General features: G+C 47.3%; 1 protein-coding gene across 1 annotated transcript in view; it reads right to left on the bottom strand.

The window, feature by feature from the left end:
* Positions 1-13,709, bottom strand: part of GNL3L (G protein nucleolar 3 like) — a 21,471-nt gene extending 7,762 nt beyond the window's left edge. The window contains exons 1-11 of the mRNA XM_083719185.1: positions 13,586-13,709; positions 12,555-12,669; positions 12,413-12,450; positions 11,756-11,857; positions 11,287-11,403; positions 9,796-9,879; positions 9,541-9,676; positions 8,198-8,301; positions 6,985-7,129; positions 5,704-5,791; positions 338-515 (exon numbers count right to left, since the gene is read on the bottom strand). Coding sequence (XP_083575311.1) covers positions 338-515; positions 5,704-5,791; positions 6,985-7,129; positions 8,198-8,301; positions 9,541-9,676; positions 9,796-9,879; positions 11,287-11,403; positions 11,756-11,857; positions 12,413-12,450; positions 12,555-12,564 — 1,002 coding nt within the window. The 5' untranslated portion in view covers positions 12,565-12,669; positions 13,586-13,709. The remainder of the gene's footprint in view (positions 1-337; positions 516-5,703; positions 5,792-6,984; positions 7,130-8,197; positions 8,302-9,540; positions 9,677-9,795; positions 9,880-11,286; positions 11,404-11,755; positions 11,858-12,412; positions 12,451-12,554; positions 12,670-13,585) is intronic.

The following is a 13,709-nucleotide window of genomic DNA, read 5'->3' as shown; positions in this document are numbered from 1 at the left end:
GAGTTGTAGGCCAAAACATCTGGAGGGCCGCAGGTTGGGGATGCCTGCTCTAAACTAAGACCTTTGCCCGAAATTGCATCTGAGTGGATGGAACCTGGAGGGCACACTCACTCCTTTCAACTTGGATTTAATCCAGAAAAACCACAACAACCCTTCCCCCAGAAGCTAACATCAATGAATTAAGGGAATTAAGAAGCTAACATCAGTGAAAGTGAATTAAGTTTGCCACTCTACAACTCTTCTCTCCCAATTATCCCTAAAGCTTTGAGAGAAGCTCAGAATTCCTGGCTCTCCGCTGCCCAATTGTTTGCCTCCCCCTGCCCTGCCCCATAGCTACCTGCTGCTTGTTGCATCGCTTCAAGATGGCCTCCACTGGGCTCACAGGGTCAACCAGTTGCTCTATCTTGACACAGTTTCGTAAGATCATGGCGGCATCTGAGGTGGGAGAAGCCACGACAATCCCTGGACAGTCCAGAAGTTTGATGTGCTTGTCCAGCTGCACCTCTTGCAGGCACCTAAAAGGAGACAGCACAAGAGGGAGGGAGGGAGGGAGGCAACTTATTCCAAGAAAAATGCCCCTCCACCTGTTAGCACCATCTGCTAAAGCACTGTGCTGTCATGAAGGTAGAGCGTAGAGCGACCATTTTTGCTCCAGCTGTCTATCTTACCACACTTCATAAATTGTGGAATCAGAGTTGACAGGGACTTCAAAGGTCATCTAGTTCAGTGTCCTGATGACACAGGAAATGTTCACCCTACAGCTCCCTCTCCACTGCAGGAGAACCTACGACAGGCATAGGCAAACTCAGCCCTCTAGGTGTTTGGGGACTACAACTCCCATCATCCCTGACCACTGGTCCTGTTAGCTAGGGATGATGGGAGTTGTAGTCCCAACACAACTGGAGGGCCGAGTTTGGGGGTGCCTGGCCTACAATCTTCTGAGACTGTCTGTCCTATTTCTGAGCAGCTCCTTTCATCAGAAAGTTCACTCCAGCTGATCTATTTGGTGAGTAACCTCACTGGTAGATATCGGAAATTTTAAAACCTTGCAGGAACTGGCAAGTGGGTAGCTGATGGTTAAGGACAACAAGTTAAAAATAACAAAAAAAATATTGTCATGTAAGGTGAGTGGAATGTGGATTGGAAATAACCAAGAAAACAATGCGGCAACAAGAGGAAATTATGGACACATTGATAACGGATGGTGGGAAGCCAATTTTTTTTGGGGGGGATGTATTAAATTTGTTTTAATTTGTGGTTGATTCATTAAAATTTGGAAAATCAATAAAAATGATTTAGTAAAAAATAATGAAGCTCACTCCAGTCTTTAGCTGGAATCTGCAACTATTAAGCCTGGCCCTCCTCTCCCTTCAGAGCAACGGAAACTAAATCTGCTCTGTCAGCTGTGCAACAGCCTTTCAAATATTGAAATTTCTTTCATACCACCACTGAACTGTCTCTTCTCCAGGCCACCCCCAGCTTTTCTCACAGGACTTGCATCCCTAGGCCTCTCACCATCTTTGCCACCCACCTCTGAACGCATATCTGTTGCATGGCTACGGCTCTGCCTCCATGACTGGAGATTTCTGAAGGCCACTAGTTGGACAAGACAGGAGGGGGGAGCGCCCTTGTGCTCAGGTCCTGCTTGTCGGTTTCCCACGGGCATCTGAATCGTCACTGAGGGAACAGGATGCTGGACTAAATGGGTCATTGGCACAGCAACCAGGCTCTTATGTTCTCACAATACGCATCTTAAAAGTGTGGTGCCCGGAACTGGGCACAGTACTCCAGGCATATCCGCTCCACTTCCACCGTGAGGAGGAGTTGTGCTGGACCACATGGCCACCCACTCCCCTCCGGTGGCGGGGGACTTGGTCCCCCGTTGCCGGAGGATCCTGGTGTGATAGGAATTTTGAGGTCTTAGATATATGATAATGTTCATAAGCGTACCAACCAAGCATGTACATAGATCAGCACAGGAAGACCAATCTGGAACCATTTTGATTCCTAAACTGAACAAATGTTTTTTCTGCAAGGTCAAAGTGGGAAATCTCCCATTGTCTCTTTCCTCACAAATCCTGTCTTAAGGGTATGTCTGCGTTTGAATAGGGTGTGAGCCTGTGACCTGGCCCAGGAACTAAGTATTTATCATTACAAAAGACTAGCCAGGCTCCAAAGAAAATCCAATCAAGTAACTTGCCAGACAGGAGAAAAACAACGTTCAAATTTCTGTTTTAGACCGCCTTTTTTGTGATGTAGGTATGATGTATCTGAGGGGTGGTCTTAGGTTACACCCCTTCTGTGATATATGTATGATGTTTCTGGGGGTGGACTTGATCTACAGGGTGGCAATTTCAAAAGTCTTTATAAGGCCTTGCGCACCATTTTTCTGGGTGGTTCCTCCTCTCTCCTGCAGGTGAGGGGAGCACCCTGTTGCAACAGATCAATAAAGATCAAGCTTACTAGCTGCTTTGCTTCTCAATATTCTCTGGTCAGCCTCTCTAATCTTCTCTAACCAATAGGGAACCTATGTAAGGACTCTATATGGGCTCTTGGATACCCCATAAGGGAAAAGGGCAATTTTTGTTTACAACACCAGGCACGTCAGAGCCTGGCCAGCCAATCCACTGGCCGTGGGTGTGTATGGCCGGGACCATTTAATTCCTCAATCACCCGCCTTCCCTCCCTAATTTGCAGGTTTTAGGCATTGGCCTGGCTATGGACCTCGGTTGGTCCCTGTTAAGGGGCCTGGTAGGAAATTTTCCACTTGGCAAATTGGCACTGGCCACTTGGTTTTCGCCTACCTCGTAGCAATCATCACAACTTTGTTAGGGTTGCAGTTAGGCATTGATTGACCTTGTGTGGGGGAGGGGAGGTGTGGCCATCACCTGCCCCTCCAAGCTTAAGGGTATTCCGTTAAAGGAATCCGGGGGTGTTGATCTTGTCCGAAGCCCGGTTGGGGGCTAGGGCCTTGACAGGACCCCGATGGGAACACCAGGGGGAGCTTGAGTTGGTTTGCATCGACAGGGCTCACCCTTCCGGTGGTTTACCCTTACCGGACTTCCTGCGCATTGGGCAGGAGTCAGATATAGTCATATATCTTGTTCCGGAGGTCGTTCTTAACCTGAAACTGTTCTTAACCTGAAGCACCACTTTAGCTAATGGGGCCTCCTGCTGCTGCCACACCGCCGGAGCACGAATATATCACCATTCAGTGCCTAAGTCAATACCGCTCACATTCTGTAATCAATAAAGTTGTGGCCAAAATTTGCCCAATAACATTAACCTAATAGCCGTGTCCTTGTGTGTGTTATTTCTCAGCGAGCGGGGGGGGGGGGGGCTTTGGGGTCTCAACATGCAACTGTCCTACCCTTCATCCAATGAGCTCAGAGGTGCATATGCAGGGACCCCCACTGCTATTGTAACCCTCACTGCAAATCTGTAAGGTAGGTTATGCTCAGTGACAGCAACGCTCCACAGCCTGTGGACTATTGGAGGAGGAATCTGATTTCAGGCCTCTCTGTTCAAAGTCCACCTGGAGCTGCAGCCCCAGTGTTGCAAAACCACCCCCACCCTCCAGACATCTCTCCTGGCCTTCAGAAAAAGAGCACAAAGTCCATTTTGTCAACAGAGTTTTAGAGGCAAAATAGTCTGTGCCTCTGAAGGAGTCCTTTATCTGGTCTGACTAAATGGCTTTTATTTATTTTGCGGCTGTATTCTAACTGTTTAATTATTCTGAGGTTTTAATTTATTCCATTGGGAGTTTTGTTGTGAATTTAATCATTTTTAAGTTGCAACCAATCGGCCAAATAAGCAGAGTGCTGAGGAGCAAGACAGTTACCAGCATGTCTCTCATTCATCCCCCAGCATCTGCCTATAGCGAAGGTGCTATAGGATACCACCTAACACTCAGTTTGATCTCTCGTTGGCAGGATACCTGCCCCCCAACGCCTCCTCCATCTTGCAACATTCCTTGTGCTCCCAAGCAATGGGAAGACCTGGGCTATTTTTTACACGGTGATCCTTCTGTTTTGAAAGAGCTCACTGTAAGTAATAAAGCAGTGCAAGTTCAAAAGGCCTCTGCAGTTCCCCAAAGCTACATCATCATCATCATCATTATCATCATCATTATTATTATTATTATTACTACTACTACTACCCTGCCCTTCCCGGTTCAAAAAACCAGGCTCAGGGCAGCTAACAACAAATTTAAAAGACTTAATTATAAAAGCAGCATAAAATACGTATAAAAACATGCATAACAATAAAATTCAGAAATCAATTTAGGGGAAATAAGCATTAGATAATCCCCAGGGCTAGCTGTCTGAATTGGTCCTACTTGGGCCAACAAGGAGGTCAGGGGAGAATTAGTTGTGGGGTCTCAGAGCGGGTAATCTTCATAAAAGGGGAGGGGGAGGGAAGAGAAGGGAAATAAAAGATCAGGCTGAATTCAAATTAAAGGCCAGGTGGAATAGCTCTGGCTTACAGGGCCGACAGAAGGTTAAATCCTGAAGGGCCCTGGTCTCATGGGACAGAGCATTCCACCAGATCGGAGCCATCACTGAAAAGGCCCTGGCCCTGGCGGAGGATAGTCTGACTTCCTTAGGGCCCGGGACCTCTAAACTATGGTCCAGGCTGTCTCAGGAAAGGGGGTATAGGGATGCATCTTGCCTCATCTCTTAAGACCCACAGCACAAATCTTCTTCCCTGCGTCTCTGAGTCCCACAGCCCCTTCCCAGCGTCTGGGGGGATGTCACAGGTACCACTGCTGAGCTGGAGTGCATCCACACTTCCATCATTCCCCTTCCTCGCACACTGTCTGGCTAACCTTTCCTTTCCATGCCCTGAAATCCAACTTGGCCTGAACACACAAGATCCAAACCTCTCCTTTCCAGCACAACCAATGCTGTTCTGCGGCCACACCTCTGATTGGCTCACAAACACCCTAAAATGTTGCGGGTTCTACAGATAACCTAGAACAGAACTGAAGGGCCTTAACAGCTTAAGAAGGCACCGTACACCAGCCTTTCTCAACCTGTGGGTCTCCAGATGGTGGTTTCTTGTTTTGTTTTTTATTAAAGATTTTCTTGTTTTACAGAAGTATATGTAATGTCTCTCATATTTTTTCCATGTAACATTTTTACAAATCAGTCTCATTTGTTGAGACATTAGGGGGAGAAAAAAAAGGGGGGGAAGATGGGTGGGTGTGGGTGTGGGTGGCGATGTTTCTATTTTGCTTAATGTATGTGGGGTTTGGTGTCAGCGTTGCTCGTGCAGGCTCTCTGCTGTTCATTTGTGTTTCTTTGGTGGTGAGAGGTTGGGGTTGGCCTAGGGTGTGGTTGTTTGTTTGTGATTGGCTGTGGTGGTTGTTGTTTTCATGTGTGAGTGGGGTGGGTGGGTGTTTTGGATCAGGTTAGCCATATTGATTTGTATGCTGTTGGTAAATTATTGTCATTTGTCTTGTTGGGCTGTGTATGTGATAAAGGGGAGCCATACCTGGGCCCCCAGATGTTGTTGAACTACAACTCTCATCACCCCTAGGTAGCAAGGCCAGAGCTCAGGGATGATGGGAGTTGTAGTCCAACAACATCTGGGGACCCACAGGTTGAAGACCGCTGCCATACATAGACAAAGCTCAAGGGAGAACTACCCCACCCCCAAAACCCTGGCTTCTACAGCATGCACAGAAGGACTGCCACGTACTTGGTGACGCCAGGAGTGGCACCAACACCGCAGGCCCGGCTCCTCTTCAAGCTGTTGATCAAGCTGCTTTTGCCGACGTTAGGGAAACCTGCGGTGAGAGATGGGAGAAGCAGGCAGAGCCATCAGCAAATGCACCTGTCCCCTGCTCCCACTCAAGATTAGTTCTACCTCTATGAGTACCTCCTTCTCCCCACTCCCTATAGCAAAAATAATGCAGCACCGAAAAGAAAGGTACAGCTGCCCACAAGCCGCCTTTCCTCTTTGAATGAATGAGTGCCAGTAGCCAGAACAAAGGCATCTTCAAAGGTTCATGTCCAGCAACACCAACAGGCAGGATCCTTACTCAGTAGTAAGCCATTTTGATGTGCCGCATATGACTCCCTTGTTGAAGCGGCTCCGGTCTGTTTCCGGGCACAATGCAAAGTGCTGGTTATGACCTATAAAGACCTGTTCAGCTTAAGGCCAAGCTACCTGAAGGGCTGCATTCCCTCCTACAAACCTGGCCAGGTTTTGAGATCTTTGAGGGAGGCCCTTCTCTGAGTGGAGACGAAGGAGAGGGCCTTTTCGGTGGTGGCCAGACAATTTTGGAACTCCCTCCTTAGAGAAGTTAGACTGGCTCCCTCCTGGCTGTCCTTCCATGGGCAGGTGAAGACTTTCTTGTTCCAACAGGCTTTTGGGAATGGGCTGCTTTTAAAGAGAGAGCTGGTGCTATACAGCTTTTGTTGTGACTGTATGTTTTAAACGGAATAGACATAATATGCTATAAATGCTTAATTATTTTTTAATGCTGGGGTTCCCCCTCCCATTTTTAGCTGTTTTAATTTTATCTCTAAGCAGCCTTGAACCGCTGCCAGGGGAAAAGGTGGGGAATAAATAAATAATGATTATTCTTACAATGTGCGTACCCACACATGCAGCCTTGGCACAACTTTGCAGGGTCATCTGGACTTGAGAGGCAAGAGGTCCGATATTTAACAAGGTCAGGAAAGGTACCCAAGTGCTTCAATTCCTACCATATTTTATAAATTTTCACAAAATTTATACACTGCTTAACCTTTAAAAAAAACAAACCCTCAAAGCATTTACAAGAAGATAACAAAATAAAGTCAAGAAAGAATACAGCTCTGCTTTAAAACATACAAAAGTTAAAATATTAAAACATATATAAATTACCTCAAATTATCCCAATGTCTTTCTGAGCAATGGGGGTAGGACTTAAGAGATTTCCCCCCCCCGCCTGCCCAGCTTTCCACCTCCCTCCAAGAGGGGCTCCCTACTCACCCACAACCCCAACACTGATGGCCGTCCTGACATCCTGGTTCCGGCAGTAGTTGGCCAGCACCTTCATGAGGCAGTCTGCCCCAACACAGGCTCCCCCGCTGAGCAGCTCCCCCGAAGCCTGGGATACGGGGACTCGGCTCTGTTGCTGGAGGTGGGGAAAAAGAGAAGCAGGCAAAGGGGGTGATGCACACCTGCAGCCAGAATGCCGCTTAAAAAAATGGCCTGGTTTTCTTCTTTACTGTTTTACTGTTTCCCCCCCTCCCCCAACAATCAATACAATCAAGGAATATAAACAATAAAAGAGAAAGGAAATATCGGCTATGGATCATCTGCATAAGGGCCAACTCCTAGGGGCCAACAGGGTTTCACCCCCCCATAAAGTATTTGAGGGGGCCGGCTCCCCCCAAAGTTAATGGGCATTGCCATTCAAATGGTGTGCATGCACCTTTGCCATGCAGTCGATTGTGTGAGGTGGGGCTTACCTGTCCCCAATATTTTATTCAAGTTGGCACCCCTGGTAATCTGGAGTCTCACATACAGTTTGAAAAAGGTAAAGGTAAAGGACCCCTGACAGTTAAGTCCAGTCACAGACGACTCTGGGGTTGGGGCAGTGGCGTAGCGTGGGGGGTGCAGGGGGGGCCTGCCGCACCGGGTGCAACATCTGGAGGTTAGGGGGCGCAAATCCACGGGTTAAGGGGCGCAAATTAATTGCCTTGCCCCGGGTGCTGACAACCCAGGCTACGCCACTGGGTTGGGGTGCTCATCTCGCTTTACAGGCCGAGGGAACCAGCATTTAGCGTTAGTCAGTAAATCCAAGAAAATCTGCTCTAATCTTTTGTGGCCCGAATCCCTGTCACTGCAGAACACACAAATTGGGGGTGGGGTGTCCCTTCTCAGATCTCTGCTTTCATGTCCCACCCTATAGCTCACACTATTCCAATTCCCCGTCCCAAAGGGAAACGCCCTGGGCTTCATCAATGAGGAATCAGCACCTTGATACCTCCGGAAAGGCGCCACTCGGCCTCAGATTTGCTAACTCTGTGTTAACAGTAATAAGGAGTAAGAGGAATCAGTGGAAACAGAACCGGCCGGCAAAACCCTTTAAGAGGAGAGGGCTGAAGCCCATTCTTCCCCAAATGGCTTTCAATGAAACCTAATGACTGGCCAAAGTTGTCACTCACTTGCCCCACTGCAAAATCCCAGCACCACTTACCAGGTTTTTGCTCTGCTGCTGAGTGGAAGCTTTAAAGGCCACTGTGGGGAATTCGTTCCTCAGGTACTTCAGCCACTTTGCTACAATTTCCTTAGATACCAGATCTGAGCCAGGAACAGAAGAGGTTAACTTTAGGATCCTCAGCAATGCTTGAATACCAAGCACGTCTCCAGGGACAAAACATCTTTGCATCAACTGCCAAGCCTTGCCAAACCCCTCTGGACTGCTGCTTTGAGTAATGTCTGAGTTTACAGTGGTGCCTCACAAGACGAAATTAATCTGTTCTGCGAGTCTCTTGTCTTGCGGTTTTTTCGTCTTGCGAAGCACGGCCATTAGCGGCTTAGCGGCTATTAATGGCTTAGCGGCTTTAAGAAAAAGGAAACAAACTCGAAAGACGTTTCGTCTTGCGAAGCAAGCCCATAGGGAAATTCGTTTTGTAGAACGACTCAAAAAACGGAAAACTCTTTTGTCTTGCGAGGCATTCGTCTTGCGAGGTATCACTGTATAAAAATGCATTCTGGGTGTGAATGCAGCCCCTTTCCTCCTCTCTTTGCAGTAGCCCAACAAGCTTCCTAGCATGGCTGGTTCTGAAGCTGTTATTCACAGTTGCTTGGCTGAGTGAAAATGGGAAATCAGAGTTAACTGAAGGCTTCCTTGCCTGTTCAATCACTCACACCTGCAAGGGAAGGAACGAGGGGCTTGTGTGGCTGCAACTCAGCTTCTTAAGCTTATGGTTGCAGAAAATCAGTCACTAAGCCTCTACCGCTCCCTCATTTGCCCTTCTCTGATTCCCCAAAGCTTGTTTCCATATTATTTGGATAAAAGAACCCTGAAATCACAATAAAATTATGGAAAAGCAGCTATTGTAATTCATCTGTTTATTCTATGTACAGTGGGACCTCGGGTTACATATGCTTCAGGTTACAGACTCCGCTAACCCAGAAATATTGCTTCAGGTTAAGAACTTTGCTTCAGGATGAGAACAGAAATTGTGCTCCGGCGGCGCAGCAGCAGCAGGAGGCCCCATTAGCTAAAGTGGTGCTTCAGGTTAAGAACAGTTTCAGGTTAAGAGCGGACCTCCAGAATGAATTAAGTACTTAACCTGAGGTACCACTGTACTTCTCTGGACTGCCCTCCCAGAATTTGAATTCTGGGAGAGGAGCACAGACCCTGAATATAACAGTGCAGTATGCTGGTTAACACTTGCTGAACACTGACTACGAGAGCGTCTAACACTCTGCTATCCTTGAGTAACACACCAGAGAGGACTAGAATCATAGCATACCAGTGCCAGACCCCCTTTCCTTCCCAGAGAGCTGTACATGGCTGGCCTTCACACTTGCCTATTTTATTTAACACCAGGACTAGCCTCTTGTTAGCTCCAGCTTGCACCACGGCCTGCTCAACCTGGGGGCAGCGGCAGCCTTGGGGATCTCGAGCGTCGAGAACTTCCAGGATCACATCAGCTGCTTCCACCACCTAAAGGGAGAGAAGGCCAACAGAGTTTGCCACCTGACAACTGGCTCAGCCCCTGAGGACAGTCGCACTCAGAGCAGATGCATCTTTCCCCACACTAAGTGACAAGAAGTCCCACTGACCTTCCTGAACTCCCTATAATAGGCCTTGCAGGAACTGTCTTTCTCCAGCATGGCATGTTTTGCCAGTTGCTTCAGATCCATCTCCTGCAGGGAGAGAAAGAGTTCATATTTTAGCTTAAAAATAAATTAAATAACCTTACAGCATTATCCCCGGTATACAAATAAGAAATATTATTAATAATAATTACAGCTGGGAAAGCATTTTAACACTAAGTAAAAGATAAATTAAAAAAAATAAGGCAAGGCGAATGGAACCCAGTGGGACGTACATAAAGGAACAAGTCCAATGCTTCGAACAGCATGGAAAGTGAATTGCAATTTTGCTTGTAGCATAAGCAGAATTTCAAGAACTGGCACTATGAGCCACTGTCTGGAAACCAAGAAGCCCATGGGTTGGGTTTAGGACAATAATTTCTATCCTACCCGTCTACAACTTTACATAAGGGAGCTTGCGCTTTAGACGACATGACACAAAATGTAAAATATGACCAAAACCTAAAAACAAGCCATTTTAGAGCAACAGGAATATTCACATTGGGGAGTAAATCCACATTTTGAGAATGGCTGTCTAAACAAAGGCAGTGATGGGGCGTCTCTCAGGAGGCTGTTCCAAAGTTTAACAGATTATTGTATTTTAATATTTTGTTGGAACCAGCCAGATGGGCGGGGTATATATAATAAATTATTATTATTATTAAGCCTGGGCACAATCAGCAAGTTGTTAAGACAGGGAAAACATAGAATCATAGAGTTGGAAGAGACCACAAGGGCCATCGAGTCCAACCCCCTGCCAAGCAGGAAACACCATCAGAGCACTCCTGACATATGGTTGTCAAGCCTCTGCTTAAAGACCTCCAAAGAAGGAGACTCCACCACACTCCCTGGCAGGAAATTCCACTGTTGAACATGGAGCTGATGATGCTCTGTGTTTGTCTAGATGGAACACAGGATAGAGAGGCCTGAGAATATAGAAACTAGCTTACAGTACATAGGGGAAATGTACATTTGTTGCTCCACATTTGTTGCTTCTGCTTCTGTCCCCGCACACCACTGGCATGTGGCCCTGGAAGGTGCCACAGACAGATGGGAACAAGGCCCTCGGTTTTGAAAAAGGTTCCCCAGCTCTGCCTTACAGGGTCTCCAAAAAAGGAGGCAGACAAGTACCATATTTTTTGCTCTATAAGACTCACTTTTCCCCTCCTAAAAAGTAAGGGGAAATGTGTGTACGTCTTATGGAGTGAATGCAGGCTGTGCAGCTATCCCAGAAGCCAGAACAGCAAGAGGGATCGCTGCTTTCACTGTGCAGGGATCCCTCTTGCTGTTCTGGCTTCTGAGATTCAGAATTTTTTTTTTCTTGTTTTCCTCCTCCAAAAACTAGGTGCGTCTTGTGGTCTGGTGCGTCTTATAGAGCGAAAAATACGGTCGTCTCTAAACAGCTATATGAACAGGGTCCCACTGTAGTCGGCTTGGATGTCCTTGAAACTTCAGTACCTTCTGTTCAAAATTCTGCTGTCTCTGCAAGGCATCCTTCTGCAGCCCTTCCAAACTCCGGAACCGGCTGATTTCCTTCTGCCGTGCCGTTCGCTGCCGCTCCTGCAATTCTGTAGCCTGAGAGGATGTGCAAAGCCTTAATTCAAAGAGGTTGCCACGAGCTCCACTGGAAAGAGACCCATTTTTCAGGCTCTTTGAAACCTAAGATTCTAGAGCAGCGGTTCTCAACCTGTGGGTTCCCAGATGTTCTTGGACTACAACTCCCATCATCCCTGAACTCTGGGCTTCCTAGCTAGGGGTGATGGGAGTTGTAGTTCAACAACATCTGGGGACCCACAGGTTGAGAAAAGCTGCGCTAGAGCCAAGGTTTGGTACCCAACCACTGATCCCAAACTGGGGAATGAAAGCAGGAACTCGAAGAAGCCAGCCTTCATTTCCCCATGCAGGGCTTCCCGCTGCTTAATCTCACCCTTTTCTCTTTTAGTGCCGCTCCTTTCTTGACATGCTCTTTGAAATGTGACAGCTGAGGCACTCCTGGGTCCTTTTTCCCATGAGGTTTTGCATCCCTTCTCTATGAAAGCCAAAGGAGACACACTGGTAAAGGCAATGAACTGGACGAGACATCAGAGATAGAAGACCCTAGAAATTCACCTTAGCTTCACTGAAAGTAAGAATTAAAAGATCCTTGTTTTTCCAGCTAATGCTACAGTCAGAAGCTTCATTCCCTTCCCCTCAAAACTTAGGAATAAAGTCCTCCCAGTTCCCGTTATTTTCCACTCCCTTGCTGAGCTGATGAATCCTGTTATGTTTCACATCTGCAAACTGTACTCTGGATTTTAATTTAAGTGAGGCTTACTTAGTCTTTTACAGCTCTTATTTTGACCCAAACAGAATCTGCCTCCTCTCCTCCAATGAAACTCAGCTCCCTAAAATTGCCGGCAGCTACCACACTGCCAAATCCAAAGATGTCTCTCTGCCTTTCCACTTTTTGACCTCTCTGCTGCCTTCAGTGCAGCTGGCAATTCTTTTCCTTGTTGGCTCCCTTCATGCTTCCACCTGCTAAATTTCACTTTTCAAAAGGACTTATGAAGAGTGGGAACGGTTGGTGCTGCCAGTCTCTGCTCACCTTGCCATGTTTCTGTCTCTTCCCGGATTTTTTCTGCTCTGCAGAAGGGGGAATAAAATCAAAGGTGAGCACCATTTTACATTTGGGTTCCCCAGTTTGTAGGAATGCAACTATGACCCAAAAACCTGGCAAAATGACTTACTTTTTGACATGGTGTCAAAAGCTGAGAGAGGCGGAGGTTTGTTTTTCTGTCCGATGAGAGCTTCTGTGGCCTCTGGAGAAACTTCTATGTTGCTTTCTTTTCTGATTAACAGCAACTGGAAAAGGAAGAAAGGGTGCCACCAGCACCCCTATTTCAGAAACAAAGATCTGAGCAGAGGGGAACCAAAACCCTGTGATCTCTTGTTGCTGGAGAAATAGAACAAGGATAACCAAACAAGGCAGAGAGCGCCCACAAACCTTGGATAGGACACTCACACCTCCTTAATCCCCTTGATCTTATTCAATCCTTTATTAGGCACAGCAAACCACACATTATAAAACAAACACAGTATACAGATTGTGGAAAATACGAATTCAGCATAACAATTTGCATAAATAATACAGTCTAACACAACCACATCACTTACCAATCAAGAACCACTAAATCTCTCTATAATGGCCCAGTCTTTCCACATGGACAACACTCAAAAATTTAACCACTATTAAAGTAATTTGATCATTCCCATCCTAGAGCAGGTCCTGAACCATTGGCAGCACAGAGCCGAGCCTGTTAAGTTGTAAGGCCTCTAACAACTGTCTTCTGGCATAATTGCCAAAATCACAAGAAATGAAAATTTGCTCCAACGTATCAGGTTCCTGCCCTACCACATTTGCAGAGACGCTCTGCGTCTGGGAGAGCTAAATATCTTCCTCTTACTATCACCGAGGGAAACATATTAAATCTGGCTGACATAAACAGCCTGCACAGTTCATGGTTCTTCAGGTTTGCCATGTAACCCTTTTGAACGATCCCCTTGATTATTCACGAAGCAGGATGCGAGATCTCACAACTGTTTGATTCCATCGGCCGGAGCCATGTGCCGCCTCCCCTGCTGAACTTCAGCCTGCAGCTTGGGGTCGCGCACTTGAAAGCTGCCCGCGTAACCAGCACGCGCCTGTCAATCTACTTGCACGCCGCGGTGCCCCATGCCCGGCCTTTCCGCCCACTCCGGCCCCGATCCTCCTTCTTACCCTCCAGCTCGAAGCTCCCCTTCCAGGGCGGCGGCGGCGGCGTCTGCTTTCTACGACGCACGCGGCTTCCTGGATGGGGCACGTGGTTTCCTGCGCGTTCCCGAGGAGGGCGGAGCTCGGCGCG

The sequence above is a fragment of the Podarcis gaigeae genome, assembly GCF_964106915.1.
Source record: "Podarcis gaigeae genome assembly, chromosome: 17".
Lineage (NCBI taxonomy): Eukaryota > Metazoa > Chordata > Lepidosauria > Squamata > Lacertidae > Podarcis > Podarcis gaigeae.
This window is presented reverse-complemented; position numbering and strand designations above follow the sequence as displayed.